Source organism: Pungitius pungitius, chromosome 5, assembly GCF_949316345.1.
Source record: "Pungitius pungitius chromosome 5, fPunPun2.1, whole genome shotgun sequence".
In the NCBI taxonomy this organism is placed as follows: Eukaryota; Metazoa; Chordata; class Actinopteri; order Perciformes; family Gasterosteidae; genus Pungitius; species Pungitius pungitius.
Window position 1 is genome coordinate 6,473,426 of NC_084904.1, and position 27,754 is coordinate 6,501,179.

Consider the following 27,754-nt stretch of genomic DNA (forward strand, 5'->3'; position numbering starts at 1 on the left):
CCTTACAGCATGGAGCTACCACACCAGCCAAAGCATAGATTCATTTGCTCAAATTTACAATGTTAAGCCAAAACCTACCTCCAGTATTTAATTTTCTGGCCCCGGAAGATCCTTTCTAGTTGTTTAATTTATCAACGGTGTCTCCATGGTCCTGGACATCGTAGGGGTTAGGTCATATCTCATATCTTATACCAGAGGCGATTTATTGCTGTAGATTACTTCCTCTGCTGCCAAACAGATGGAGAGAACAGGTTTCAACCATAGATTGGAATAAAACATTTGTTAGACATATTTTAACAGCGTGGCTGTTACAAAGCATAACATTTCTGTAGTTCCGGCCCTGGCTAACCAGATGTTTGTGGAAGGAACAAGAGTGATGTGTACTTCCTGTTTGGTGATCCGTGCAGCACTCAATGAGAGCCCCCAGGGGAATCTCAACTGTACTACTACTACGACGACTAGAATGAAGCTCAATAGGGTACAAAAATAAGAAACCAAATCAAAACAGTCTCCCATTGGTCTTCAGTGAGAGAGAGGAACTCTTGTCAGTTGTTGACATGCTGGAGATCTTCATTTAGTTGGTGTTCCCCATTAAAAGCTCTTAGCAGGTAGTGTACAGTCTGGCAAAAGCATTAACTAAGCAGGACTCTTCCAATCTATGAGTGGAGAGGTTACGTTAATCTCAGGATTGTAAATCTATTAATCATCAACACAACGGTTATTCATACAATAGTTAGTTTGGCCTCCTTTAGTTCTTAAACTACTCGATTAATTGACACTTTGGTCGACTCTGACTTTCTTTACTTTGGACAGTGGATCATCAAGGTGAGTATATTGTGTTCATTAAGGGAAGATTTCATGGAACAGCAAATCCAGAATTAAACACGATTCGTTAATATATTATTACGACGTATTAGAATGACTTCCTCTTACCTGAAACGTCCTAGCAGGTATGATTATACTCCCCACCACGACAAGCTGGAAGCAGCCAGGCGACTTCCGGTCATCACTGTGAAAAAAGAAAATCCATTCCCGTTCCACAAAGCGCGATGCCAGTTTCCTCTCCAGGCAACACCTCAGCGAAATAATAAAAAGCAGCGTAAAGCTGAGCCCCATCCAAACCTAGTATTTAAGGAGGTGGAGTCATTTCTCGAGTTGAAGTCGATCACCAGAGGGGAATATTTAAGAGGCCTCAGGTGAGCAAATATTGGATGAAGGCGTGTGTGAAAGGGAAGTGTTGCAATAAGATAATGATTTACACATTTCACACATTGCGTTTTATTCATTTGCTTATTCAGATAAAAACGTATCTCTCAATGAGCATATGTTGTCAATCTTTGACCATCCATCCATCCATGGAAAATAGAAGAAAAAAAACATACGTCACTCGACCAAAAACATGAATCTGTGAGGTACAGAGAAAACCAAGTCACAACAAATAAATACTGACAACATTCCATCGGAGCTGTGGAAGAACTTGAGCTACACAAAGATCGTTTGCATCTCAATCCCTCCCCCAGTGTTACCTTGACTTCTGCAAGAAAACGTTGTTTGTCTCCCAAGTCCACGATAAAAGGAGAATAAAAAAATAGAATGGTGAAAAAACATCTTGCTCAACAGGAGCAAATGGGGGGAGGATGGTGGTGGGGGGGGGGTGCAGAATCATATTACAACAACAACCTGGATTGGTTGAAATTCCAGGTTGTTGTTTTAGGTAGAAGGTACTTTGTATAAACGTACAAATGGACATTTCGGGGTTGAAGTATTTCTTGTTTCAATGAATGCCCGTGCCTCCTTATGATTAGGGACCTGTGGGAGCCAGGGGGATCACATTTAATTCAGGTTCAAATTCTCTCTCACGTGGCACTAATCACGCTCCGTCCCGAGCCAGAAGTCCAAATCACAGAACTAGAGTTGCGATGGCAAAGTGGGACAGTGTCACATAGGGCTGTGGTGGTGGCGGCGTCAGTCACTGTTGTAGTCCTCTATGATCACTTCCTCCTCCTCCAAGAGGACCTGGGTTGTGGTCGGTTGAGGTTGACTGGCCGACAGACCCTCCTCGACCCCACCCTGACTGTCCGCTTCGTCCTCGCTGTCCTTGTCCAGCAGCGCCGGCTCTTTGTCCGTCAGAGCTTCCAGCTTTAACCTGTCCAAGAAGCAAACAGAGACAGAGGTCTAGTGTACAGTGTCCCCCCATGTTAGGAGGAAACAATCTTCTGAAGGTGGAAAACAAACAGACTGATCTGCGCTGTTGTACAGCCTTTTGTTTGTTACTGTTTTTCAAAGCATCTCAGCTACTTAAGACGAGCCTGATGGTGCTCTTTAAAAGAGGAACACAGTGTTCAGGTGACGTTCCCGGTTTGAACCCGGCCGTAGACTGCACACAGACCCACGTGAATCTAACTGTTACAGGAAGAGAAAAAGTATCTGCTGTACCTGCCGGGGAACCTCCTCAGCGACATCTGACCCACGTCCTGGATGAACGCTATCTGCGCTGGGAGACGGCGTAGCACAGAACATTCAACAGTTAATGATTTCTTATTGTGAAAATGAGTTTACAAGCTGCCTCATCGTCACAGTAAAAACAATTTACTTAAGGGTCATGAAAGCCCATTAATTAACTTTGACAACACAAAGGAAGGAAAGGAAAGCAATACGATAAGTCACCACAAAAAAAAGCCCAATTGGAATATTTAGAAGCAACACGTTTTACTTTGATACATCACGGCGATGTGTGTGTGTTACCTTGGTTCCTCATGGGGTTGGTCAGTTTGGCCAGGTATGGCAGCAGCTCCGTCTGCAGGCTGACCGGTGTCAGACAGAAGCTCCTGAACAGGGACTGGGCCGCCAGGCAGTTCTCACGGTGCTGACGGGACAAAGTCATTACTGTTTCATCTACCTTTAGATAGTCTCGATTTTTTATTTGACTCTAAATGGGCCTTTATTTAATAAATAAACATCATGCTATATTACTCGCAGAACCAAATAAGTAAAAATCTCCCCGCCAAGTTCATGTTCGGTAAACCAGGACAAGATGTCTCTACAGGGGTTTCAAATCCGCCAGAACATCCTCGGTATCAGTGTAGCAGCGCTGCTGGTGACAGGAGGGGCCTGCGCACACCCCAAAGGACACTAGAAGAGATCCTCCTGCTGCCGTCGGGGGTGTGAATCGCCTCAATTACCCTTCTTACATTAAAACACTCATTTACAGAAATATATAGTCATGCAATTATGTACCATTCATTTTCCCTTTTATGTCTTCTTCTAGTGTGACCTTTGAATTGTGTGGTATTGTTTGTACTATTTTGAGGATTAGGTTGATTGGGAACTCTAAATTGCCCTTATGTGTGTGGATGTGAGTGTGAATGGTTGTTTGTCTCGGTGTTGCCCTGCGATTGGCTGGCGACTGATCCAGTGTGTACCCCGTCACTCGCCTGAAGTTGGTTGGGATTGACACCCCCCCCCACCGCGACCCTGTGTGGAGAATAAGCGGTTTGAAGATGGATGGATGTTTTTACCATTATTTAAGTATTTTAGAATTATTTCAAAGAATTGACAGTGTAGAGTGGAAGGGGTTTCACGACATATAATCAATAATTGAAATGTCATGTGCTTGCTTGAGAATATTTCTTTCAACCGTGTGCAATCTGGCCACACTGTTCCCATGCCAACGGCTGAACCCCCGCTCAGCTGTGACACGTCTTACCTTCTTGTTGACCAGCAGCCAGTTGGGTTTGTGAAGCGGCCTGAAGCCCACAGAGACCTGCTGGGAGTTGGAGTGAAGGATGCCCCTGGTAGCCACCGAAGAGCCGTACTGCCCCATGGTGCTGCGACTCTGAGATATACAGCAAATCCTTAAATATAGCATGCTGACATCTGTTTAACTTCCAGGGATTCAATATTTCGTATTACATTTCAGTGCCAAGAGAAAGACTAACCGCCCAATCCGAAGTGAGCAGGTCGGCGTCGGACAGATACTCGCTGGCACGATCCACGTCCTCCACCTCGGAGAAGAAGTCCAGGTAGTTCTGATGGAGGTACAGGCTGAAGAACTCTCCCGACATGTGCGAACGCTCAACAACCGACTGAACAAGGAGACATGGACAGCAGAGATCTCAGCGTCTCAAACTACACATGGATATTTGTTACCTGTTAATAACACTAGGGGAGGGGGGGAGGGTGTCAGGTGTTTACCTCGGGTTCCACAAGTAATGCTTCTCTGTGATGATGAGCCAGGTGAGCTGGTAGAGGAGGTTCAGGGGCACATTCAGCTGCTTCACCATCTTCGGGTTTCCCTCCTGTTGGTCACAGACGAACAAAGGACTCAAAACATATGGCGCTTTGTAACTTTTAATTTTAAAGTACTGTCAAAGAGGCCGACTTCAAGCTTCATCGCACACTGGAATGGTGCAAAAGTAAGAGGAGTCTGGTGTCACTCCACATTTCCATATCGGGTTCATTAAGTTGATTGCATTTGATATCCACTGGAATCACACCTTTAAAGAATAATGTTAGCATCCCGATTACTATCAAAAGCATTGATTATGGATGCCCCTTGTAAGCAGAGCTTGGACGTGGAACCTGCCCCTGATGGGATTTCTTTCCTAAAATGGTCACTTCTGTTTGCAAAAACATGTCAAATGACCAAAGAGACAAACTCAAGGCTGAAAAATTGTAGTCCAGTAATCGATGGGTGACTTCACTTTCACTTCCTATATACACTCTACGACGGAAGACACAAACTATTTCATTTTTCAGTTTCCTTCAACAGCTGGTCACTACTTTTTAACAGACGGGGAAATCATTTGATGGGGACCCTTTTCAGGGGCGGATTATTACAAACGATGTGCTCAATCGATTATGAATGAGACAAAACAACAGAATACTGACACGCACACAATTCTCGTTGGTCTGACTCACGTTTGCAGTGCAGGATCTTCCCCAGGGCTCTGAACAGGAACAGGGAAGCATCTTTCCCTCCAATAGACTGCTCCTCCTTGTGCTCCTTTGTCAGTTTGGACTTCTTCCTTCTCTGGTTTGTTCTGGAAACGGCTTTGCCCAGCGAAGTCCCATGTCTGTCCTTCTTCAACCTCCACATCCCCGCTTCCAACGACGTGTCTGGAAAGTTGCACTGATGTTAGACGCCCTTTGATGCGACTACAGGCAACCACATCTGTTCAAAGGTAGCCCATATTAAAAAACGGTGCTCATGTGGGACCTGGGAGGGAGGAGAACTGGAGGCTGTTGACGGCACTGCGGATATCTCCCGAGCTTCCTGAACAGAGCGTCTCCAACACGGCCTGGTCGCTGACGCACATCCGTCCACAACTCTGCTCGGAGTTAAGGAGAAAATATGCACTGCAGAAATCACATCGAACGGAAAAATGACAGGAAAATACAAATATGTGTGTGATAATATTGGGAGGATTCCTCTCACCTTTCCTGCCTCTGCCGCTGAAATTCGAGTCAGGACCTTCATCATTGTGGTTGGAGCCACGGGGTTAAAACTGGAGAAGCACAAAATGGTCTTTAGGGGAATCCAGAGGGCTGAGGGTGGCAATCACTTTCACTTTCACTTTGCAGTTTCTGTTTTCCCATTTCCTGCTGTCCTGCAGATGCTTTGCATAAAAGGTCCTTTTAAGACTTGTGTGAGCTTATACTATTTGAGCCACCGAAAGGCCTATAAAGTGAAATGCTTGGGAAGGAAGTGCAGCAGTTCACTCATTAAAACAAAGGCAAAGTTGTGGTAAAGAATTACTGACAGAAAACAGCATTTCAGAGTGTCACAATATGGCTTCTTGAGTAACAAGCAAATATGCGTTTTGTCCTTCCACTGCGACCTTTGACCACCAAATTCTTAGCAGTTTGATGCTTCGGTCAAATTCTGAAGAAATGCCCTCCAGAGGCTCTCGATGCAATCCTCTGTTCGATTCACGAATCCACCAGGGAGATCGGGGGATTAAAACAATGAAAGAAACACCTTTTACTGACACAGAAGCACACGTTTGCAAAATGCCGGTTCCATCGAACCTGTGGGTGCACACAAGCAATCCACCTGATCACTGAGCAGCATGTAACTCGGGGTCTCTTAGGATCTCAGTGGGGTTCAGTGTAAAAGGTCAAAGCCAACCTGATGCTGCTAATGTTCAGCTCCTCCTGGATCTCTCGGGGAAACAGGAAGCGCGAGCTGCTGTCTCCGCTCAGACTGTCCGACACGACGCACACCAGAGGACACCGGCCGGTCTTCACGAAGCGCCTGGAGGACACGATGTCACACGTCAGATCCGTGGACAGGCAGGCCGAGGGCTATTCTCACCATTTTTACTTAAACGTTAAAGTATATTTACATTCATCTACTGAACGGTAGAATAGGAAGTTAGTTAGAAGAACGGTTATTGAAATGATTGACCTTAACCCGTTTGTGACATCTCTACCAAATGATTGAAATCTGTTATTGTAAGAAAATAAAAAGTTGCTGAATGTTATTCATTCCCAAAAAGCAAAGAAAACATTTTCCAAGAACTTTTTTCATATTGAGGAATGAATCCTTGGTAGCCTCCTTTTGTTCTCTTTTACACGAAACGAGGCGACACCATGAAGCGATGCTCTGTTCTCACCTCAGGATGTCGTGCAGGCTGCCGGGCTGCCTGTAGAACAGGTTTGGGAAATCCTGAGGAGGAACAAGTGGTGACCACGTGTAAAATGTACAGCTAAACATGAAAGCTTTAGAGCAGAGTGAGCCGTGATCAAACAATACTGTTCTCGGCAGATAACGTGGGGTTCAAAACGTGCCCATATATTTGCAGTTGTCTTAAAAACACAAAGAGGAGGGTTAGTCTTTGAAGAGGAAGAAGAATCCACTTAATTTCTAATTCCCTGGCCTCGATCAGCAGTTTGAATTAACAAACAATTCCTTACCTTAACCTACACAGCATTTTGGTGAAAGTGGTAACTACAGTTCATCTACATCTGTTAAATGTAATAAGATCACTTTGCTTATCTCACTTCCTTCCTTTTTTATTTTGGTTTGTTTTTATGGGCACCAGAAAACCGCCAGCGCCATCTAGTGGACTGAAGCCCAAAAGGGTTCGTTTTTATTCGCCATATAGAATAAGAGATAGATACTTCCGTCCATGTACTGATACAATACATGGAGCACCCAGCGAGAAGTAGTGGCGCACATACCTCCACCAGGATGAGCTTCTTCTCTGTGGCCTCTCCGTCCCCCACCATCTTTAGGCAGTTGTACTTGTTTGCTCGGAGGAGGAAGTCCTGGAACTGGACAAGCTGGGAGCTGCAGTACGAGCCGTTCATCCTCCAGTCTGCAGGAAGACGGAGAATAAGAGACGGCACACAGACAGGGTACGAACAGGGACGTGCCGCCGCCGCATGTCATGCTGATGTACATGTGCATGCTGCCAATATAAAGACTATTTTAACATTCTAAACTTTAGGATTCATTAATGTTGGCACTGGTTGGTAGATTTTTACTCAAAAACAGCTGTGAACCTTTGGACATCAACATTTAGAGGGGGAGTTGATGATTAAGTGGGACGTGGGACGCCTCCTCACCCTGCTGGCTACTGGTGTACGGCTCCGGATTGGAGGGGTTGGTCCACTCCTGTACCCGGAGGCCCAGCTCCAGAGACAGAACCCGTACCGTGGCAGTCTTGCCGCAGCCCGACGGTCCCGTCAGCAGCAGGACGCCACCCTGTGGATGACAGAGCTGAGCTCAACCTCAACCGTTCAGTCCTCACGGTGATGACCCCCCCGAAAACAATGAGAAACAGTTTACCATCACCACAAAAAGTCCTCACAAACTCTTAAAGAGACCAGGGCTTCGGTTACTGAAATCCCCAAACTTGTGTTTTACCTTGGGTGCGTTGAGGTGCACTCTCAACCAGTTCTCCACTTCCTCGATCTTCTTCTTGTGGACCGCGAGCTCGACCTACACAAACACACAAATAAATCATTGGTACAAACCGCAAGGTTCAGTCTGGAACCTCGTAGCATGATTGGAGCCTTCGCCCTTCACACTCGATGACATTTATTCATCAGGTTTTTGGTTAAACGCCTGAAATAAAGTTTTTTGTTTTACATCAGTACATGATTGTTCTTAGACTAAAAAGGGCTAAATGACACAAATAAATGTCATCACTAGAGGATTATTCCTTTGGTGATGTGGTCACGTGACCTCAATGTAATTCCATTACGGCGTGACTTCTTACTGACGATCGCGTTCACCAAAATCATAAACTTGGGTCCACTTGTGAAGATTATCTTGCTGAATCAAAACCTGTAAATTACGTCAGCGTTTGTTTTTCACAGGGAGCATTTCCTGCAGTAACCCTAAAGATGATGGAAAAGGGCCTCTGACTTTTGGTGAAGGGAACCAGCGGGATCCAAACAAATGCAACGGAATATCTTCATTTTTAGTTCATTACATTGTTAGCCAAATGTCTGTGTTTTATCCATGAATGGTTTCTTAACTAGTTTTCCTGAAATAGGGCTGTATCAAGACATTTATAAAAAAATAATGTCCATAACCATGTATAATGCACTTTAAAGTTACGTCTCCCTCAGTGCTTTGAAATGAGGCAACAGAACCTACAGACACGTGTTAGTAGGCTACGTGATTCAGACCAGTTGTCGGTGGTTTCCAAATGTGTTCATGGGTACCAAAACAAAACATCCAAAGCGATGATGCTGACCTGTGAACGCGGCGAGTATCTGTCCACCCACGGCTCATCCTGGTCCCCAGAGGCTGACTCTTTCAGAAGGTGGGACGCGGGAGGGTCCGAGCTGCGGGACTCCCCTGTCCTCTTCCTGGGATTCTTGGGCTCAGCCTTGGACGACAAAACCCGGCAGCCCTTTTTCCGTCTGGACGGAGCGAAGCTTTCCCCCGGCAAGTCGGCGAAGGACTGATCCACCCAGCGGTTCAGCTAATAAAAAATAAAAAAAGACATTTTTATTAAAGATGTATGACGGACAACTGAAGGAGGATGTCTACAATAGGTCAAAGTGAATACATAAAGATGACTAAAGTCAGTGTGCTCAGTGAAGAGACGCTGCCTCCCCACTTGACACTGAGGTCAGCAGAAATAGGTACTCCAGAGAAAACCTTCTATTTGATTAAATGCAGGCAAAGACTAGGAAAATATGGGAAGTAAGGATGATGATTGAGAAGGAAAGATAAACATATTTAGTAAAAGACTGAGGGACAGAGGGAGAATGTAATAAATTAAAGCCACTAAATGGAGGGACGGCCCTTTTCCAACTGTGCTATGAGGCCAGACAGAAAAGGCTATCAGGTCGCCGTTGGCAACCATTTTGCAAAGTTGTCCATTTCTTGGCCTTTGGCTGCCAAGAGGGGAATACAATGTTCTAATGTCTACACATGTGTATAAATAGGGACAGCAACCAGTCAAACATGCAGCCCCAAGTGTTGTTTTTTATTTACATTTTATTGCTTTTACAGTGAGTAGATGCGTTAACTCGCTTGCACACAACTTAGAACTAAAGAAACGTGTGTGCTGTATGGAAAACTATACAGCGAAGCCTGAACAAAATGCACAAGCACGTGTAGACTTACAATTATTAAACTGGCATATAACTGCATGGTATTACTCAAAATATAAAACGTGACCAAACCATATTATTTGTTATAGCGATCAAAAGCTGACGTGAGCTAACGGAAACCACCCGTTAAACGTACAATGGTGAACAAGTAATGTGTCGTTTAGAGAACTCACTCGGCTTGGAGCCGCTCTCTCTCCCTCAGACCTGTTCTCCATCCTTCGGTGCGGCTCCTCATGGAGGGTCGCAGTGGGGCCAGATGCTGCTGCTGATGTTTTCAGACTGAGGAACACAGAACAAGCGAGACGCGGATATCTCAGCATACACAAGCGTCATGTTGCATTGTCTTTAGCTTAGTTTTAGTTTTTCTTTTGTTATTGTGCCGCGAAGTTAACTTCATCTTAATACCGAAGGGGCACATACTTGTTAAATGTTCTTTAGTTCTTTTCGACTCTATTTCTGTGTCTCGGAGACATTCACATGTCAGCTAACGTTACACAGTGATGGTGTTTGTTAGCTAACGGTTAACTTGGTCAGTTTCTTTTGGTCCGTTTTTGTGAAGCTAAAATGATAACTAACCTCTAGGGTACCTTACCTGGTCGGACCGGTGGACACGGTGGCTCGGCGGCAGTGAGAGCTGGTCTGGGAGGAACAGCGCAAAGAGGTGAAGCGAAGTTTTCCTATTTAAACTCCGTGGAGTCGGCGTGCCGCAAACTGTCCGCTCGGTGGCGTAAAACTGCCGCGAAAGGACTCACTCGCGGCAGTGTTTTGCTAAAGTCCTCCTCGGCTGATAGCAAACGCATCACGTTTAGACCGCTAGCTTTCCATTTCTTTCGCAGCTCGCGCGTTTCAGGTTTGTTCGTTTACATTTAGCGTTGGAACTGTCCGGAAGTGTCTCGAGGGGCGTTAGGAGGTAATGGGACATGTTTGTCTTCCAGGTGGACGTCGTCCGGACACGTGTTGGCCGCCAGCGGAGCTATGAAGATGAGGAAGCGACCGAACATCCTGCTAACAGGTGATGGGGACTGCGTGTCTTTTAGCCAACGTTAGGTACCCGCAGCGGATTCATTTGCGTCACGTCTAGACGGCGCGTGGCCCCGTTTCTAGCCACGAGTGCGTGGTTATTAACGTTGGATACAAAGATCTGCATTTCCACTGCAGTCATTGGTGCTGCTCACCTATCTTGATCAGATCCCCCCCACATGCATTGCTTCACTTTTTTAAAAAGGCCAACACAAAATATGTAACGTTGGTTTATTTATTTCCGTTTCGAATATTAATCATCATTTTTTTTAATTGAGATTGTATTTTTTGTGTCATCTATTTCTATTATATTACAGTGTCTCATCTATATTAACTATTCTCTGACATTTCATTTGAATTAAATATTGTATTTTATGTGGCAGTCACCAATGCCAAAGCAAATTCCTTGAATGTGGAGTTTTATAAATCTTGATTGTGATGCAGGAACCCCTGGTGTTGGAAAGACCACTTTGGGGAAGGAGCTGGCCCAGCGGACAGGACTGACTTACGTCAACATAGGAGACCTGGCTAAAGATGGTGAACGCTTTCAACAAGACTTTACAAAGCAGACTGGAAACCAGCAAGCTATTCGTTATTCCTCCTTCTGCTCTTAGACTTGAACATGGTAAATATGTCAGATGTCCTAGGGCTGTCCTAAACAATGCTGTCGATGTCTCCCCCCAGGTCAGCTTTATGATGGCTATGACGAGGAGTACCAGTGCCCGATTTTGGACGAGGACGGGGTGAGTTGAATCCCACACACCTGGCGATGATGCGCTGACATGTGCTGCTGGATGTGATATGGGAAAAGCTGTACTCCACTGTTCTGTGTCTCCGTTAAACGCACTGAGCTGGACTCCCACTGTTCTTTCACATCTGGTTCACCGTAGCCTTCATTGGTAATGAAGATCCCAGTGGGGCTGCAGTCAGAATCTCACCATTCTGACCCAGGCCAAGCCACCCACTAGCGGCAGAGCAACATGAGGATTTCTACAGGGCATCGAGAGCAAAAACACAACAAACAAAATTTGATTAAGTTTTGAATCGGAATGTGAGCAGCAGCACTAACAATAAAACGCTCTCCAGCCAGACCACATGGCCTGACCCGTAACATCAACAAATACGACGTCTGGGAAACGCTGTCTACTTTGAATGTTTGAGCATCAAACGTCATAGATGTTACTGAAGTCTTATCTTCTTGCTCTGCGTAAGAGTGGACTGATTAGTCGTTGCATGGGTGTCACACATGTGTACACTGTGACTTGGTGTGACCCGACCCCATTCCATGCAGGTGGTGGATGAGCTGGATGAAAAGATGGTCGAAGGCGGCATGATCATCGACTATCACGGCTGCGACTTGTTCCCCGAGCGCTGGTTCCACATCGTCTTTGTCCTGCGCACGGACAACACCCAGCTGTACACTCGGCTGGAGAACAGGTAAACCTGTCTGCACCTATGACCCTTGGACCTATGGCACTGTGGTTTTGGGCTTTTGGTTGGCACCTTTTTTTTTTTTTTTAATCCCACAAGACAAGCTGTAATCCTACATTACATTCATTACATGTCATTTAGCTGACGCTTTTATCCAAAGCGACTTACAATAAGTGCATTTCAACCATAAGGATACAAACTCAGAAGAACAACAAACAAGTGCAATTTCGTTGAATAAGCTGATTTACAACTTGCTATAGATAAGAGCCTTTATAATTACAATTTAAGTGCTATAATTTTTGTTGCAACATTGTAGGTGAGGTGTTCTTAGTGGTCACTGCTGTCGTTCAGCTTTGGGGAATGCCCCTTACCACGTTGGTAGTACCATACACCAGTGGAACGCCCTCAGCATTGATCCAATTGATACATTAGTTAATTTTCTAGTCTTTTGAAAACGGGGAGTTTGGATTAGTCTGCTGCGCATGGCTCTGGTCTAGAGTTGGGGGTCGGATACCAAAAACGAACACGCCTCCATGGCCTTTCTTATAGAACAGTTGGTGGAGGCCAGTCTTCAGAAATTTCTGGAAAGAATGTCTTTCTGCAAATCAGGTTTTACTGAATTTTGATGGTTCTGTTCAGGTTTTCCAAAGCAATACTTCAAATTACTCATAATTCTACTGAAGTAACTGCTCTGCTCCATAACTCCTGCCTATGACCCACACTCGATAGTCTAACCCTTCAAAGTTTCCCAAGCAACTTCTTTTACCATTAAAGTAACTCCTCGCAAACATAGTAGTCACTGTTTGTCTCCCGCCTGACGCGGATCCTGTGCTCTTGTGTGAACCCCCAGGGGCTATGCGGGGAAGAAGCTGCAGGACAACGTGCAGTGCGAGATCTTCCAGACCATTTACGAGGAGGCCATGGAGGCCTACAGCGAGGAGATTGTCCACCAGCTGCCCAGCGACACTCCCGAGGACCTGGAGCGCAACCTGGAGCAGCTGGTTCAGTGGACCGAGCAGTGGATGAAGGACAACAACTAGATGCCGACCTCTGGCCGGGCCGGGGGTCACCGGCAGGACTGTCACAACCATATTATGACAATTAAAAAAAGAATGGAATTGATAGTATTTTCCAACCTGCATATATTTTCATAGTCGTGGTGATGCGATCGCCTCTAGCTACTTGAAATGGTTGATGGAATCCACTAATGAGCACTTCCTGACAACCAGCTGACTGATCACCCGTCACAGGACTTTGATCCATTGCAATTAGCATTGAGTCAAAGCACTCATGTTGTGCTGCATTCATGTCATTTTCTATAAATAAATGGCCACTGGGGATTGTTGTCCTAGTGAGAACTACATGGTAGCTGGGGTTTTATTCAATTTTATTTCAATATCTAAAGCGTAGACATTGTGGTCTTGCGCATCTTGACCTTTTCCAACCGGCGAAGGGAAGTTACCATATTTGGAATGTAGAATGTATGTCTTTAGTGGTGACAGCAACCTGTCAATCACAGTAATCCTGCCTCAACGCTTACTCTGCTTCATGGTCTATTGGACTAAATAGATCATCATGCCGTGTTGAGGATTGGAAACTAGACATAAACCAAGAGGGAAGTAGAGTAATTTCCTCATTAATCAAATCAATCAGCATCTATTGCACTGAAATGAAATCACACTGCACACAAATTATACACTGTTTGGGCCATCTTCATATCTTTCTGTAGTCAATATAGGGGACAAGGACTTCATGTACTAACAGGAAGTGATGCCTGTACCATCAGACAAAGTGACTTTTGAATGCCACTGCCTATTGCATCACAACATTTCGTTTGGTCTGGTCGTCATCCTCACTGCTTCTCCAGCATTGGCAACTAGGGTTTTTTTGTCTTAATTTTCTAGATTTCTAATTTCACAACCTGCTTCAAGAACATTCTGTTTTAGGATATAGTCCAATGTTCTGTTATGTCAAATCGCAGAATTTGTTGTTTCTTGTGGATCTGTTGATCAGCACACCTCTTCTCATAGTTCACAAAAATAGAATAAACATTTCCACTTAACTAAGCAGGAGAAAGTAATACCGACTGGAGGAGTCAATAAACGGTCCATTTAAAGTGGATTGGCATACACTGGAATTGTGTGAGATGGTTATCTAGCTGGTCCCGGTGACCACAAACAGGTGCTGGATAAAGGTCCATAAAGTCCCCCAGATGATTTCCCCTTTTGGTTAAATTGTGGCAATCATTTCACTTAAGGACAACTTTTATTTCAGCTGATTTATCTAAATGAACTGCTAAACTGTATCCAGTGCTGTAGAAAAGAGAATGCCATGTCTTCAGAAATGACCCTTTAGGCCAAACACCTGGTGGAAGCCACACCTGTACATATTTCTTTGTCATCACACAGGCACTGTGTGTTCCGGCATGCAGACTGTACGAGCTGAATGGTCAGTAGCTGTGCTCGCAGACATGGTGGGTACATTTATGTCCGGTCCAGATGGTTCTGGTGACGCAGTGAGAACGCTTTCATATTTGTGTTTACGTAAAGTTTTATTGGAGACTTCATTGAACCGTTCCACAAAGACCACTTGTGTCTTCGTAGATTGTTGTTTGTATAGAACGTTACGTTTATTGTTTGTTGACCTGGAGAAGAAGCTTGTGGAAAAAGTAAATCGGATAATATTTATATTTTTACTAATCGATGGAAGGGATTCAACATTGCGCTGTGAGATTTCTGGACAAATATGATGACGTTCTCTTTGCCGACAAAAACAACTTCCGTACCGGTTTCAGTTTTCAAAATAAAAGTTCTAAAAAGCTTAACGTTTCATGAAGTATTCATTCAAACGGTATGTTTTGTTTTTTAGAAGTTAAGAATCACGCCATCATTTATTTAATTGCTTCGTTGTTAAATAACAACTGAGCAATAATAACATAAAACGTGTTTAACGAGACCCCTCATTTTACAGTTTACGGCGTGAGTCTTATTTTTTTGTCTGTTGTCCGTGGGTGGGATGCCACGTTATATCCGACAGAGGGCGTCGTCTCCCGGTAAAGTCTCCTCCGGACTGACCCGATGCGCGTTGCTTGTCGGAAGTACCGGTTCCGGCGCGTTCCGTGTGCTCTCGGGAAACGTACTGACCAGCGCGTGGAGCAGAATGGGTAAGCCTTTATTTCCCTCGATTAAAGCGACCACGGTGTCGTTCTAGCGGCTAACGCGTCGGTATTGTGTTACCGGCGAAGTGAGGGGAGCGGAAGGGGGCAGCCCGCTGACAGAAGAGCGGAGAACAAATTAAGCCGGCGAATTGAAGCGGTGTGGTCTTTAAAATATTCCGTTCATAGTTCAGAAGGTGAGAGTGAAACACGTGGGAATTCTTTGGCCCCACGTGTAACGTGTCCGTGATCAACCGGACACGTTACACCGCTCGGAAGAGCGTCATGTTGTGTAATCCGCTCCTAATTGTGAGTCATGGCCAGGCTGCGTTTGGCTCTCCTGCATCCAAGATGTTTTCCAAGATGTTACCTTTACATTCGGAATTTTGGGATGTATATTTCACCCCATTCTGTCTCCAGCAGTAACAAGTGTGTAAAAATCTACACACTTGAATATGAGTAAAAAGAAACACCTGAATGTGTGATAAATCGTAATCAAGATAAAGATTTGAACACAATTACTTTATTTCAGGCATTGATTTGTTTTTCTTGATTTTTCTTTAATTTGAGGCATTATTCCATTTCGAACTGAAAACGTGTTAAAATATCAAAATACATAAAGTAAAAACATAAAATAATTTTAAATAAAAACAACATAAGATCAACTATGTTGTCATTTCTGTGCATTTCCACAACCCGCTGAGGGCTAATGCCTCAGAGTATAACAATTCAAAAATGCATCAGACTAATGCAAATTTGATCAAATATATATACAATTTTGACCGCCACAACCAAACTCCTTAATACCTTTTAACATTTTGCCCAACACATTCCAGTATGTTAAGAAATGGTGCGCTTGATTTACAACACGGAACAAAACTGATGTTTTCATCTCAATCGTCCTGCTTTCATCCTTGTTGGATGTGCTGGATGTCAGAATCACGATTAAACAAAATCATTTGAGTAATCCACCAGCCGCCCCAAACACCTGCACCCAACACCTGCAGGCTCAGTGTGGCCTTCAGGTTCCTGCAGCTTCCCCCTGTTTTATAAAAACAATGTTCCGTTTCTTCTTTGTTAAAATAACCTCCAGTGTCTCAAGCCACAGCTAGCCGTCCTAATGATGCGTGACTATACATCTTTTTGTGGGTCTGTGTCCGTGTGTCCACAGGGAGCAGCAATAATGCCACAGCCCAGAGTGATGCTGGTGGTGACGGGAGATGATTTTGGCTACTGCTCCAAGAGGAACCAGGGGATCGTGGACTGCTTCCAGGCTGGAGGCATTTCCAATGTGTCGTTGCTGGTTAACGCCTGTGCTGCCAAAGAAGCAGCGGATCTGGCAAAAAGGTGGCAGATTTAAAAAATATAAAAACGACAACAAAAAAACACAAACGTTAAATCCGGACAGGCTTAAGATAAAGCTAAAAGACTGGCAGGGGTGATTCACCTGGTGCCCATGAGCATTGGTTTTTAATGCCTCACATAACTGTGATATAGTGTAATATCTAATCCAGATAGTTCTGATGCCAGTATCGTAAACAAGCGACGAGTACGCAAATCAATGCACCATTTTGGGGAGAGCAAACTGACGGAGTTTCTCGCTCCTTGTCAGGCACAGCATTCCCATCGGCCTCCACGCCAACTTGTCCGAGGGCGTTCCGGTGTGTCAGCAGGCCTCCACACTGACCAACCAGCATGGCTTGTTCCGTGGGAAGATGGGCTTCCGTCAGGCCCTGGAGAGGGGTCAGCTGAGCATGAAGCAGGTACACTGACCCGATCATCTTTGTCACGATGTGAGGTAGTTTTAAAGACCTGTGGTCAAATGCGCGTGCTCCATTATGATTCAGGGGGAATATGTGTTGACGCCCATGCTTTTTTGTTCCAAAGCAGTGAAATCTCCCTTCTATGGCTGGAGGCAAGTAGTATAGCTTAGCTTCTGCCGCTGTCACAGCCGCATCACCACTGGCGAATAGAAAAATGTTGTCTATAGGCTACACTACGGAAGAGAGGTCCGGAAATAATCTGCAGTGGTGTAGGTTTTGGCTAATATAGTTCTGTTGGTTAATCGCTACGTTCTCTAGTAGCACCTTCTGAGAATTATTCTCTCTCCTCCTAAGTTCCTCCCACAAAACACAGCATGTTTATTCAATCTAATATCACACAATAAACTGCAGAGAATGATGCTACAGTTGATAAACATGTGTTATTACAACTTAAGAGCGAAGAGAAGTAAACTAATAAGAAGTTTGATTTGCGTCAAAAAGTTTGAGCCAGTAACGTGCAACAATGTCAAGCTGCACAAAGTTTGTTTGACGTGGTTTTGTCTTCTAAACTCTCATTTGCTAACCGTGACATGCCGGAGCATGAGGCACACTGGAGAGCTTTACACGCACATACAAGTTTGTGGATCTTGTTGTAGCTTGTATGTTGGTTCAGACGGGACGGGTCTCGTTATTTACCCTCCCAACTGGCAAATATAGTAGCTATACATAGTTAAAAGTTGAGAGGTAGAAGATGTAACCAATCTAAACAGCAATCAAGCATACTTTACTTTGGTTCTGTAAACGAAGGGTTACTTGCTTAGTGACAATCAACATTGATGACACACAAAATCTTATCATATTGTTATTGTGCAGTCTCAACTGTGATGAATAATAAAATGTTTTTTTTCAAACGGGACTCCGTAATGAGCAGCTGCTGGTGGCAATTGCAATGCAACATCTTAAGCCAATACAAAAAAACCTCAATATTGAAGGCGAAAAAACATTGGCAAAGTCCAGGTCACCTTAAACTGTAAGCCCCAGTTCACCTGAACTGACAGACAATCCAGACTAACCATACAAATACATCAGCACACACTTGTGTCACAACATGGGTCGATGGACTCCTTTAGTTTATTCGTTATTAACTTAGTTAATAACGAATGTTGATATGCGAAGAAGCGTTCATGTCTCGCCGCATTTCAGTAACCTCCTGGTGTGGTTTCATCATTTTTCTTCCCAGGTGGAGCTCGAGTTGAGGGCCCAAGTCGGGCTCTTCAGGGAACTGACTGGTCACCTTCCCCTCCACATGGACGGACACCAACACGTCCACGTGCTGCCAGGTAATAATGGGGAAAAAACCCAAATAAATGCCAACACCTGTGACCGTTACTGTTCCGCACGCACCTCCAAGGAGCTTCACATTTCTAAATATAAAACTGAAGTACTAAATATAATGTATTAAATGAATACAAATCACAATAAACATTCGGTTCAACACTGCACGTTTTTCCCTTTCATGGCTCAATTATTTGAATCTATGCAAATGTCAGGACATTTGAGGGTGAACCACTTGTCTAAACAAAAACCATCAGTCCTGGTGTGTGCCTAGTTCTGCTAATAGCCCTTTTAGCTGTAAGCTGTATTAGCCCCCCCATTGTGGCTCTGTTAGCTGCATTAGGCTTGTTAGCTGTAAGCTCTCACAGCTGTATTAGCGTGGTTAGCTGTTAGATCTCACAGCTGTATTAGCGTTGTTAGATGTTATCTCTCACAGCTGTATTAGCGTGGTTAGCTGTTAGATCTCACAGCTGTATTAGCGTGGTTAGCTGTTATCTCTCACAGCTGTATTAGCGTGGTTAGCTGTTATCTCTCACAGCTGTATTAGCGTGGTTAGCTGTTATCTCTCACAGCTGTATTAGCGTGGTTAGCTGTTATCTCTCACAGCTGTATTAGCGTGGTTAGCTGTTATCTCTCACAGCTGTATTAGCGTGGTTAGCTGTTATCTCTCACAGCTGTATTAGCGTGGTTAGCTGTTATCTCTCACAGCTGTATTAGCGTGGTTAGCTGTTAGATCTCACAGCTGTATTAGCGTTGTTAGATGTTATCTCTCACAGCTGTATTAGCGTGGTTAGCTGTTATCTCTCACAGCTGTATTAGCGTGGTTAGCTGTTATCTCTCACAGCTGTATTAGCGTGGTTAGCTGTTAGATCTCACAGCTGTATTAGCGTGGTTAGCTGTTATCTCTCACAGCTGTATTAGCGTGGTTAGCTGTCAGCTTTGTTCGCCAAACACATCACAGCTGCTAACAGCTAACCACCTCTCCTCCTGACACAAGATGGGGTAGTCTGCTTGTTTAGTCATCCAATAAATATCACACATACAAAATCATAAATGCATGGAAATAGAAGTGTTGTCTTCCATAGTGGACACAAGAGGCCAACATAAAGTAGTCGACATTCACTTGAGGCACATGCTGGCCAGATAAGAGGAGTCAGTAGTCAACAACGGTATGATTTACCGCAACCACGGTAGATAATTGAAGAAAACAGTCATAAACACAAGACATAAGATTAGGTGTGGACAGACGAAGACATTTGATACACCGACAAGCCCACATACATAATCTGTTGGGGACAACCATAACTGTATTTGGAGAACTCAAACGTCAGTATTGAGAATAATTAGCTTTAAAAAAAAAAAACTACTAAAGCTATAACTTCAAAAATGTTGGCCAATGATTTTCTGTTGCTGGACTAATTACGTAGCAATAATGTTTAGTGTTGATAATACCGGACTAGCTTTTATTGTTGGCCACGACAATTACTACATTAAGGGGATTAAGTAAGGCCAGCGCCCCTGGGCCTGGAGCATTGATGTGGGTTACTCTGTTGTTGCAGAGGTGCGTGAGGTGTTTGCAGAGGTCCTGGCGGACCTCAAGATTCCTTACACCCGTGTTCCAGTGGAGCCGGGTCTACACAGCTGCACCGCGCTGCCGCCACACCTCCAAAGGTTCTACGCACAGGTGGAGAAAGACGCCCTGGACTCCATCCCTGTCTTTTCCCGCTACGGAATCAGGTCTGCTGCCTTCTTTGCACAAAGGAAACAGGTTTTTAGAAGTTTATGCAGAAATCCCAATACAACCAAAAGATTTTTGTCTTATTTAGACTTTTAGAAAATCCTTGACGGGTGAACATAGAACACAGAATTCTGTGCCACATCATTTTCTATCACACATATTGCACACCGATGGATGCATTTCTAAATCTCATTAGATCTGATAAGGTCCCTTTCATCAATCAAATAGGAGAATTTGGCCCTGCAAATAACAGAGGTACCATTACAAGTGACGCACCTTTCTTCAGAGGAAAATGTATTGCTCTGGAAATCAAACATTTGATTTTTTTTTGTTTTTGTAAATAACATCCAGGGTTGCATCATTGCATCGTTGCAACAACTGCCATAGAAATATTACTGGTTGCATGGATTACGCAAATACAAGAACAATCAAAAAACAACCAAGCTGGATTGAGCTGTACATTTCGTTAAACTGCTCACCACTATGAATGTTTGATAAGATTATTGTGAACCGGATTTTAAAACCATGTGGCTGCTGGTCACAACGACTCATGTCAGGCCGTTGTGAGTGGAGGGTTTGCTTTTCCACCCCCCCCTCCCCTGCAGGATGACCGACGGACACTGTCTTCCATGTCCACAGGTGGCCAGACGTGTACCTGGGGCTGACCACCATGGGCCAGAACATGTCCGTATCCAACCTGGAGAGGGCCCTTGGCCAAGCCTTGGAGGCCGGACCCTCTCCCACCCTCGCCTCCAGCGATGCTTCAGACTCCAACCGGCCCGCGGTGACGGCGGAGCTCATGGTCCACCCGGGCTACCCGAGTCAGCCCCTGGACGGAGGCTGCGGGGAGGGCCCTGATGACTTCTCCTGCTCGGCAGACAGACAGCACGAGCTGAGCGTGCTCAGAGACCCGGCCCTCCAGGCCCTGTACCACCGGGAGGGGGTGCAGCTCTGCTCCTTCAAAGACCTGACTCCTTCTGACTGACATGTACTTAAATCTGCCCCTAATCACGAGTATGCAAAACAACAAAAGGAATGGTGACAATTGATGACAAAATGATGTAGTACTGTTTCAATTACGACCACGGCACCATGTATGCAGTGGTGAGTGTGCGTTTGTGCACTCTCGCACAACGATGGTACCATCAACCTCATCATTTTCATGCTTGAGGACCGCTTGCAGTGGCAGTGATTGGCAGGTACTGTCACTCTTTCCCGTCCAGTAGGTGACCAATGACTTCTTCAGGTTGCACCCTTTCAAATAAGCCATTAAGAGCGGGGCTCGGTAAGAAAATGACAAGCGCAACTGAGCTCGTCTTCTCGTGTCGGCCGGGCGGTTGTTGATTCTTGTCTTTTCTGTTTTTGCTGTTAAAGGTCCGGCGTGTAAAGCCAGCATACTCCGTGACGGTTAGCAGCCGGTAGGCCTTAGAGCTAACATTACGGCAGACGTTCTACAGATCTGCACTTTACTGAGGTCACTTTTTCTAGTTCCTGTCACGTTTTCTGCGGTTTATAATGAACCTCACAACCAACTGCTACAAGAATGGACTCGACTCTCTGTTTAACCGGCATCTAATCTGTTTTTTTTTTTATTTTAGAGAAAACACAGGTTTGACCTGTCACGTCAGGGTCAGAGAGCTGTGGTTGTTTTTAATGGAAACTAATAAATTATTAACTTAAGTTGATAATGCTATGTAATATTAAGAATGGCAAATGTGATCTAAGGTCGTTAGAGGAAGTGTGTTCTTTCTGACAAACGCGGTGCTAATGATGGATTAGTGTGCTGCGCTCTCCGACACTCCCTTCACAGCACTTACGTCACCATTGGGTTGTAAATGGGACGTGTGTAACTTCACCTACTTCCTGCTTGCACTTTGACTTCCCGTTAGTCACTGAAATCCTGTTCACCTGGTTTTCCCATGCTAGAAGGAATGTAAGCAAGAAGTTGGGTGAGCTCACTTTGAGGTCAGTTTTATCTGATCCAGAGTTTTTAAGAATATTTCAGTGACGTTCTTACGTGTGCAATATAGGATCAGAGTAAAAGAATGGAGTTCTAGGGGGACCAGCTTAATCCTGCCAGGTGATGGTGTGTGTGTGAGAGAAATAACTACCAAAGATCTCAGGACTATAAGCACAAGTACGTCACTGAAGGTGTTATTTTAACACTGCGTTTGTAATATTTACAGCGAGTACCTGGGCAGTGAAGTAAATGCAATTAGTTTCTATTGAAATTTTTTTACATAGTGATTTTGTTAGTGCTAACAATTCTGATATCAAATTAATGTGTATTGTGTATGTAGACTATTTCTACAGTTATTTTCAATATCAGCTCTACCCCTTTATGGGTGTCTTCTACTGCATCATGTCAGTTTCCATATGTGAAGCAACAATCGATTTAGTATCACTTGTACTTTCAGTATCTTAATATGGCTAATCCATAACTACGGCATCCCTGATGGGAAATACCGGTTATTTAATAATTTTGGCTGGGAGGTGACCATTTTCATCAGTAATGTTAATTTGATTCCTTGCTGACCGACAAACGAACTGTCTGAAATTGCTATGGGGGATTTTCTGTACTGTTAAACAGTAGGTGAATAAATCAAAATTATTAATGCAAATGACCTGATGAAGCTACATTTCTATTAACATCCATGGGTTCAGCACAAAAACAGGTTATGTAAAACATGACCAGCATCCACTGACTACCAGGCAGACAGTGAGGCCAAATGGTTTGCCATCTTTATTATGAAACAATATTGGGACCAGATCAAACAGCTGTTACATGGTGTTATTTTTTTGGCCACTGCAGTCCCTTTTTCCGTGTCCCTGGACAGTTCAGCCCTCTCCCAGCTGCCTTCAAGGTGCTTTTTCCCCCTCCACACAAGTTAGGTCCCTTTGCAGCTGACAGTCCATCTGCCGCTAGAATGTCTGGTAAAGGGCTCTGTATCTAACGTGGTTATATGTGGGGGGGCAGGGGTGTTGCCTGATGTGGGAGACATGCGTTGCAGATTCTAATTAACCAAAGGAAGTTCTTCCCATATTTACCAATTGTAATTGCATCAGTGGAGTAGGCTAAATTATCAAAAAGAAAAAAACTTATGGAGTGTTTGGAAACTGAATGTCATTTTTAGTTCTTGCTTAAGAATCTTAAAAGTTAATAAATGTACGGCCTGCCATGGTTCATTTCTTGTCAGTGTGTTACAAACTGGTTGCATGTCTAAAAGCAGCGTAGGCGAGTAAGGCAAACGTTTCAGTCGCCACACACCCTCTGGGTGCAACCTACAGCTTTTCTTATTTCAGTAACACTTGGCTTCTCTTTTTTTAAGCTTTAAAGATTGACAAAAAAAGGTATTAACCGGTTTTCCAAAAAATTAAGAAAATAATTAGGTGAGATCTATTCCACAGAGTGGTTTAAACGGTGGAAAAGATTAATTTTCTTTTTCGCCTTGCCATCTAACTGTTCAGACGAACATTGCGTTTCTTTACCCATTTTTCCCCGTTAAGAAAAGAGTATAAAGTTAGAAATGGTCTGGAGGTGTATGGCCAAAGAGGAGCTGAAGTCAAGAGGGGAGGGTGGAAGCTGTCTGATCCACAGAGAGTCCTGGATGGGAGGGAGGGAGGGAGGCGGAGGCTGCCTCCACCGCTGGTTTCAGCTGGGCGGCATCGGGGACTGCAGGGAGGATTGTGTGGTGGTTGTGAGGGGAGGCAATAAGGATTGTTGGGGGTGAGGCGAGAGAAAGTAATTGGTCGGGGCAGGTGAGATAGGAGGGATGGGGGTGGGATGGGAGGGTGTGTGGGGAGAGCGACACAGAGGGGGCTACACGCTAGTCAGCTGATCAGTCCATTGGCCGCTTTTCGCCGTATTTCTTTGTAAACTCTTCGGCGTTCTTCAAGAATTTTTTACGGTCCTTTGAGTATTCTTCTGCTAGGTCTGCCCTGAGGGGATGCTCCGGCTGGGGGTCGTTCACCAGCGCGATGAGAGACTGAATTACTGCAAGCAAGAAACACACACGCACGCACGCACACAGCAATCCAGTTAGACGTGAAACACAAGTCTACCCACCTAGACTTAGGACGCTCGTTGGTGCCAGCAAACTGTGTTTCAATGATTATTATGATCATACACTACGTGGCTTTCTGTACCACTAGGACTGTACACCGATACTGAAGCCCTGGAGTTTCTTAAAAAACACGTATATTGCAGGAATTTGATAACAGAAAAAATAGCTGTATGCTTTGAGAAGTGATAAAACGTTTTTAATTGTAGTGTTTTTGTTCAGTTTACTGAAGTAAGACTAATGCAACACTTTAGATACTAAAAGCACTTTCTCACACACACACACCTTGGTCAGTTTTGGTGGCAGGCTTCCAGTTCTCTGCACTGATCACAGGCAAGCACACCTGGCCCTTCTCGTCGATGTTGGGGTGGTAGATCTTTGTCTTGAATGTGATCTTGGGAGGCTTGAAGGGGTACTCCGTGGGGAAGATGATTTCGATTCTGAACGCGCCTTTGTCATAAGGAGGGTTGTCCTGGAAGCGGAAATGAAAAAAACACCAGACAGGGTTAACTGATGGGAAGCGTTAGTGGACGGGCGGCAGATAAGACTGAGGAACGAGGAGCGGCTACTCACAGGAACGATGAGCCCTTGCCATGACAACAGGTTTGATTCCTCGACTTGAATGTTTCTGAAGTTTTTCATTCCAGACCTGCGAATCTCGTCAAGTTCCTGAGAGAGCAAGCAGACAGCGCAAGTTACAGAAGGGACAAACGTTCATAGAGGTGGGGTAGAGAACCGGTGTGGACCCGGTGCACCTCGCCACCAAATATAACTGACACCTCCAGTAATTACTGACTGACAACTCTAGATTCCTATTAGCCTCACAATTTAGCTCGGAGGCATGTAAATGAAGGGGGACCCAATCTTCTTGGTTTTATTGTGTTTTTTTGTTGCACTTTTTGGGATAGAGGCACAAGTGTGTAGGTTCCACTCATGTAAACAAGGTAGCGCACAAGTTGGGGGAGAGAATGGGCAAAGGAATCAAATAAAATGCAGCTGCTTACCCATAAACCACGGCTTCTAAAAGGTTGCCTTTTCTGTTAAACTTTAATACACCTCATCACAATGTTGTGGTTGGTTGCCAGATCTTTAGGTTATATATACCAACAGGCTTAAGTGATATTTTTGAAAGTTGGTGGACAATTTTAACCAATATAGTAAGTCTTTCAGCGTTCATTTAGTGTAATTTAAGCCTACTGAGGTGATTTAAGCCTGCTGAGAAGTAGGTGAGGTCTATGGAATATTGTGTAGTCATCCTCCCTATCTCATAAGGCAGTGGTGGGATCGGTCAGGGCTTTCTCGGAAGGGGGGGGGGGGTATTACACTGACATCTGCCGTGCAAAGTCTTGCCACATCCCGTTCGAGTAATTCTATGGTGCAAATTATACACTCGCTGATAATTACGATCGTTAAACTGAGTTCTTTACTCTGCTTCCATCTTATTTCCTTATTCCGGTATGGCGGCTGACGTTGAATCTTAAAATTGCTGTGCTTGTCGCGTGACCAGTTCCCGTACAAAGCCGCGCTGAATTATTGTGTGGAAACCCCCACGGCCCGTCCCGAAGTGACGCTTTACACGTACCGACAATGCAGAACGTGAGCCGTGGATTTACACGGAGTTCTCTCACCCATCGCCGAACTCCCAAACCAGGCTAACTGCGAGTTCGGCAGCCGCTAGCTGGCTAACGTTAGCTAGCTGAAACGCAGCTAAGATCTCGGGCTAACATGTTAGCTGATTAGCCGTGTTGTGCCGTGGAAAGTCGGTCGCGAGCTTTCGTCGGCCAAAACAAAAATCCCCCCTCGGCTACATAACCCATAGCCGCCCAAATACAACATCCGACTAGTGAACGGCACCTAAGCTGCGTGGTCGTCTCCCGGAGGAACGGCCTCTCGAAGCTTCGGCCTAACTTACCGGTGCGCAAAGGTAATATTTGGCCGACTAACGTTAGCTGGTTGGCCAGTAGTGACCTCTCGTTTCTAATAACGTTAAGTTTGAATCAATAGACCGGAAACGCGTGAGTCTTGAAACGACATGATCTCGTCTGAGTTTAGGCAAAAGCGTCAAGTGGCCGCTGGCGCGTCTTCACACATTACAAAATCAAAAGAAAATATCGGGTCCGGGAGATTTACCTTGCCCAGCCTCCTGCTCGCCGCCATCTTGAAACTGCTATGTGTTCCCAGAATACACAGCGCGGGGAATATGTGCCTCGGCTGTGTTCAAAATCGCATACGAAGATACCATTCATTGTATGTATGACGTCAAATCGAGCAGGTTGTCCACTCACGTGCTGTGCGTGTGTCTTTGTTTGTACCCAAGAAATGCCCGGATGCATGAGCATGGATTTGCACTTAATGCACATACGCAGCCGGGAGTCTAGCAACAAGCTGTTAATCAGTCTGCTTTATAAAGTTTCCTTACAATAATGAAGACCGTTTTCCTTCCTAATGTAAAGAATGCAAAACATGTCTGGAAATGTTTCGAATTGTTTGTTGTTTTTCAGACACGTATTTCTGTTGCTTATTAGAACCATAGACAGTATACACAGATGGACAGAATGAGAAGAATAACGAGTATTTTAACAATAAATTATTATACTAGAAATAAAGTGAAAACACAAAACAACTCTCTGAAGAACAGGAACAAGAGCCACTTGCCTTACATGGTTATGCAATTACACATAAACACACTCTTACACACTAACACCTATACTCAAAGCTTTGGAGTCTATACTGGTCATAAAATACATTTCTTTGCACCTAGGAGGTATATTATATCACACACTCAATCGAGTTGGAAAGATTGTGTATTTAAATGCTGTGAGATAGAGAGAGAGACACACTGGGTTTGGGGGACTTGTGACCTGCACTACTGTAATGGCCTGGGCCCTCTGCCAGGACTGGTGTGTGTGTGTGTGTGTGTTGTGGTATCTGTCTCTGTCATTCGGGGTCCCTTGTTGGTTGGTTGGTTGGTAATTAGCAGACTGAGCACAGCTGGCTGGTGGTTTAACATTGGTTTAGTTAACATTAGTCAGCAATAGGAGCAGTAGTGTGTTTTCCGACAAGCCTTATTAAATCAGATCAACTTCAAGGAAGGACATTCTCAATAACGCAACACAAATAACCAAACTCAAATGTCTTAAATCTGAGTCTTTATTCCCCCCCATTGGTGCCAAATTACATAATAAACTTGACAGAAAATTGATATAAAAACTACAACCTAAAAGCAAAAACGTCCCTACAGGAAACATGAGACTACATATTCAGATGGAAGGTTGCTGCCAACACCTCTAAAATTAAGCTTTTTCACAATTCATTGCTTTGTCTTATAGCAATATGGTAACAGTCCTCACACATGCCATTGTGTGAAGTTTGAAGCATTGTTGTATGAAAAGTATTTATTAAATGGATTCCTCTGGGGCATTCTATGAGTACAAAAACACCTTTTAACTTAATCAATTGTATGTGGGTATTTTTTATTTCTTAATTTTGTATGTTGTTTTTTAATACCAGACATTACAGGTATTTACTGCTCTCACACACTTTTTTTCTATTTGATGTGATATTGTAATGTATTATTTTACAAAAGTATGTGAAGCAGAAAAATAAAAAGGTTGGGGCTCCAGCACACCTTCTTGATCAAGAGGAATTAAGTCCATCATTGTTTCCGGGAGAC

General features: G+C 44.4%; 4 protein-coding genes across 6 annotated transcripts; 2 read left to right on the forward strand and 2 right to left on the reverse strand.

Moving 5' to 3' along the window:
* Position 1: 1 nt before the first annotated feature.
* On the reverse strand, positions 2 to 10,303 carry rad17 (RAD17 checkpoint clamp loader component). 3 transcript variants are annotated; one of them, XM_062562281.1, is made up of 18 exons: positions 10,172 to 10,303; positions 9,753 to 9,858; positions 8,712 to 8,942; positions 7,874 to 7,948; positions 7,573 to 7,711; positions 7,186 to 7,322; positions 6,618 to 6,670; positions 6,131 to 6,256; positions 5,438 to 5,507; positions 5,219 to 5,330; positions 4,921 to 5,118; positions 4,195 to 4,298; positions 3,939 to 4,085; positions 3,707 to 3,835; positions 2,746 to 2,866; positions 2,437 to 2,489; positions 934 to 2,146; positions 2 to 227 (listed from the first exon to the last, which is right to left on the reverse strand). In XM_062562281.1, exons 2-17 carry the CDS (start codon positions 9,792 to 9,794, stop codon positions 1,970 to 1,972), a joined length of 1,914 nt encoding a protein of 637 aa, XP_062418265.1. In that variant the 5' UTR covers positions 9,795 to 9,858; positions 10,172 to 10,303; the 3' UTR covers positions 2 to 227; positions 934 to 1,969. The 3 variants fall into 3 exon arrangements, with proteins under 3 accessions (XP_062418265.1, XP_037338471.1, XP_062418266.1); XM_037482574.2 differs by having other exon boundaries at positions 2,437 to 2,494; positions 10,172 to 10,251; XM_062562282.1 differs by lacking the exons at positions 2 to 227; positions 934 to 2,146; positions 2,437 to 2,489 and having other exon boundaries at positions 2,752 to 3,474.
* On the forward strand, positions 10,286 to 13,398 carry ak6 (adenylate kinase 6). The gene is made up of 6 exons (XM_037482584.2): positions 10,286 to 10,429; positions 10,515 to 10,591; positions 11,044 to 11,136; positions 11,284 to 11,342; positions 11,891 to 12,036; positions 12,881 to 13,398. Exons 2-6 carry the CDS (start codon positions 10,555 to 10,557, stop codon positions 13,068 to 13,070), a joined length of 525 nt encoding a protein of 174 aa, XP_037338481.1. The 5' UTR covers positions 10,286 to 10,429; positions 10,515 to 10,554; the 3' UTR covers positions 13,071 to 13,398.
* Positions 13,399 to 15,074: 1,676 nt separating this feature from the next.
* ydjc (YdjC chitooligosaccharide deacetylase homolog) lies at positions 15,075 to 22,091 on the forward strand. The gene is made up of 6 exons (XM_037482582.2): positions 15,075 to 15,193; positions 16,356 to 16,531; positions 16,797 to 16,947; positions 18,188 to 18,287; positions 19,842 to 20,019; positions 20,660 to 22,091. The coding sequence occupies exons 2-6, from the start codon at positions 16,368 to 16,370 to the stop codon at positions 21,003 to 21,005; spliced, it is 939 nt and encodes a 312-aa protein (XP_037338479.2). The 5' UTR covers positions 15,075 to 15,193; positions 16,356 to 16,367; the 3' UTR covers positions 21,006 to 22,091.
* A 659-nt stretch (positions 22,092 to 22,750) lies between these two features.
* Positions 22,751 to 26,359, reverse strand: ube2l3b (ubiquitin-conjugating enzyme E2L 3b). The gene is made up of 4 exons (XM_037482585.2): positions 26,212 to 26,359; positions 24,655 to 24,750; positions 24,367 to 24,553; positions 22,751 to 24,014 (listed from the first exon to the last, which is right to left on the reverse strand). Exons 1-4 carry the CDS (start codon positions 26,236 to 26,238, stop codon positions 23,860 to 23,862), a joined length of 465 nt encoding a protein of 154 aa, XP_037338482.1. The 5' UTR covers positions 26,239 to 26,359; the 3' UTR covers positions 22,751 to 23,859.
* Positions 26,360 to 27,754: the final 1,395 nt, after the last annotated feature.

Coding starts and splice junctions, on each gene's coding strand:
- rad17 (XM_037482574.2), bottom strand. CDS start 9,794: ATGGAGAACAGGTCTGAGGGAGAGAGAGCGGCTCCAAGCCGA. Junction 8,943..9,752: donor AGAGAGCGGCTCCAAGCCGA/GTGAGTTCTCTA, acceptor ATTTTTTATTAG/CTGAACCGCTGGGTGGATCA. Junction 5,508..6,130: donor CTGAACATTAGCAGCATCAG/GTTGGCTTTGAC, acceptor GTGCTTCTCCAG/TTTTAACCCCGTGGCTCCAA.
- ak6 (XM_037482584.2), top strand. CDS start 10,555: ATGAAGATGAGGAAGCGACCGAACATCCTGCTAACAG. Junction 10,592..11,043: donor ACCGAACATCCTGCTAACAG/GTGATGGGGACT, acceptor ATTGTGATGCAG/GAACCCCTGGTGTTGGAAAG. Junction 11,343..11,890: donor CGATTTTGGACGAGGACGGG/GTGAGTTGAATC, acceptor CATTCCATGCAG/GTGGTGGATGAGCTGGATGA.
- ydjc (XM_037482582.2), top strand. CDS start 16,368: ATGCCACAGCCCAGAGTGATGCTGGTGGTGACGGGAGATGATTTTGGC. Junction 16,948..18,187: donor GTCAGCTGAGCATGAAGCAG/GTACACTGACCC, acceptor TTTTCTTCCCAG/GTGGAGCTCGAGTTGAGGGC. Junction 18,288..19,841: donor ACACGTCCACGTGCTGCCAG/GTAATAATGGGG, acceptor CTGTTGTTGCAG/AGGTGCGTGAGGTGTTTGCA.
- ube2l3b (XM_037482585.2), bottom strand. CDS start 26,238: ATGGCGGCGAGCAGGAGGCTGGGCAAG. Junction 24,751..26,211: donor CGAGCAGGAGGCTGGGCAAG/GTAAATCTCCCG, acceptor TTGCTCTCTCAG/GAACTTGACGAGATTCGCAG. Junction 24,015..24,366: donor TGCCACCAAAACTGACCAAG/GTGTGTGTGTGT, acceptor TCTTGCTTGCAG/TAATTCAGTCTCTCATCGCG.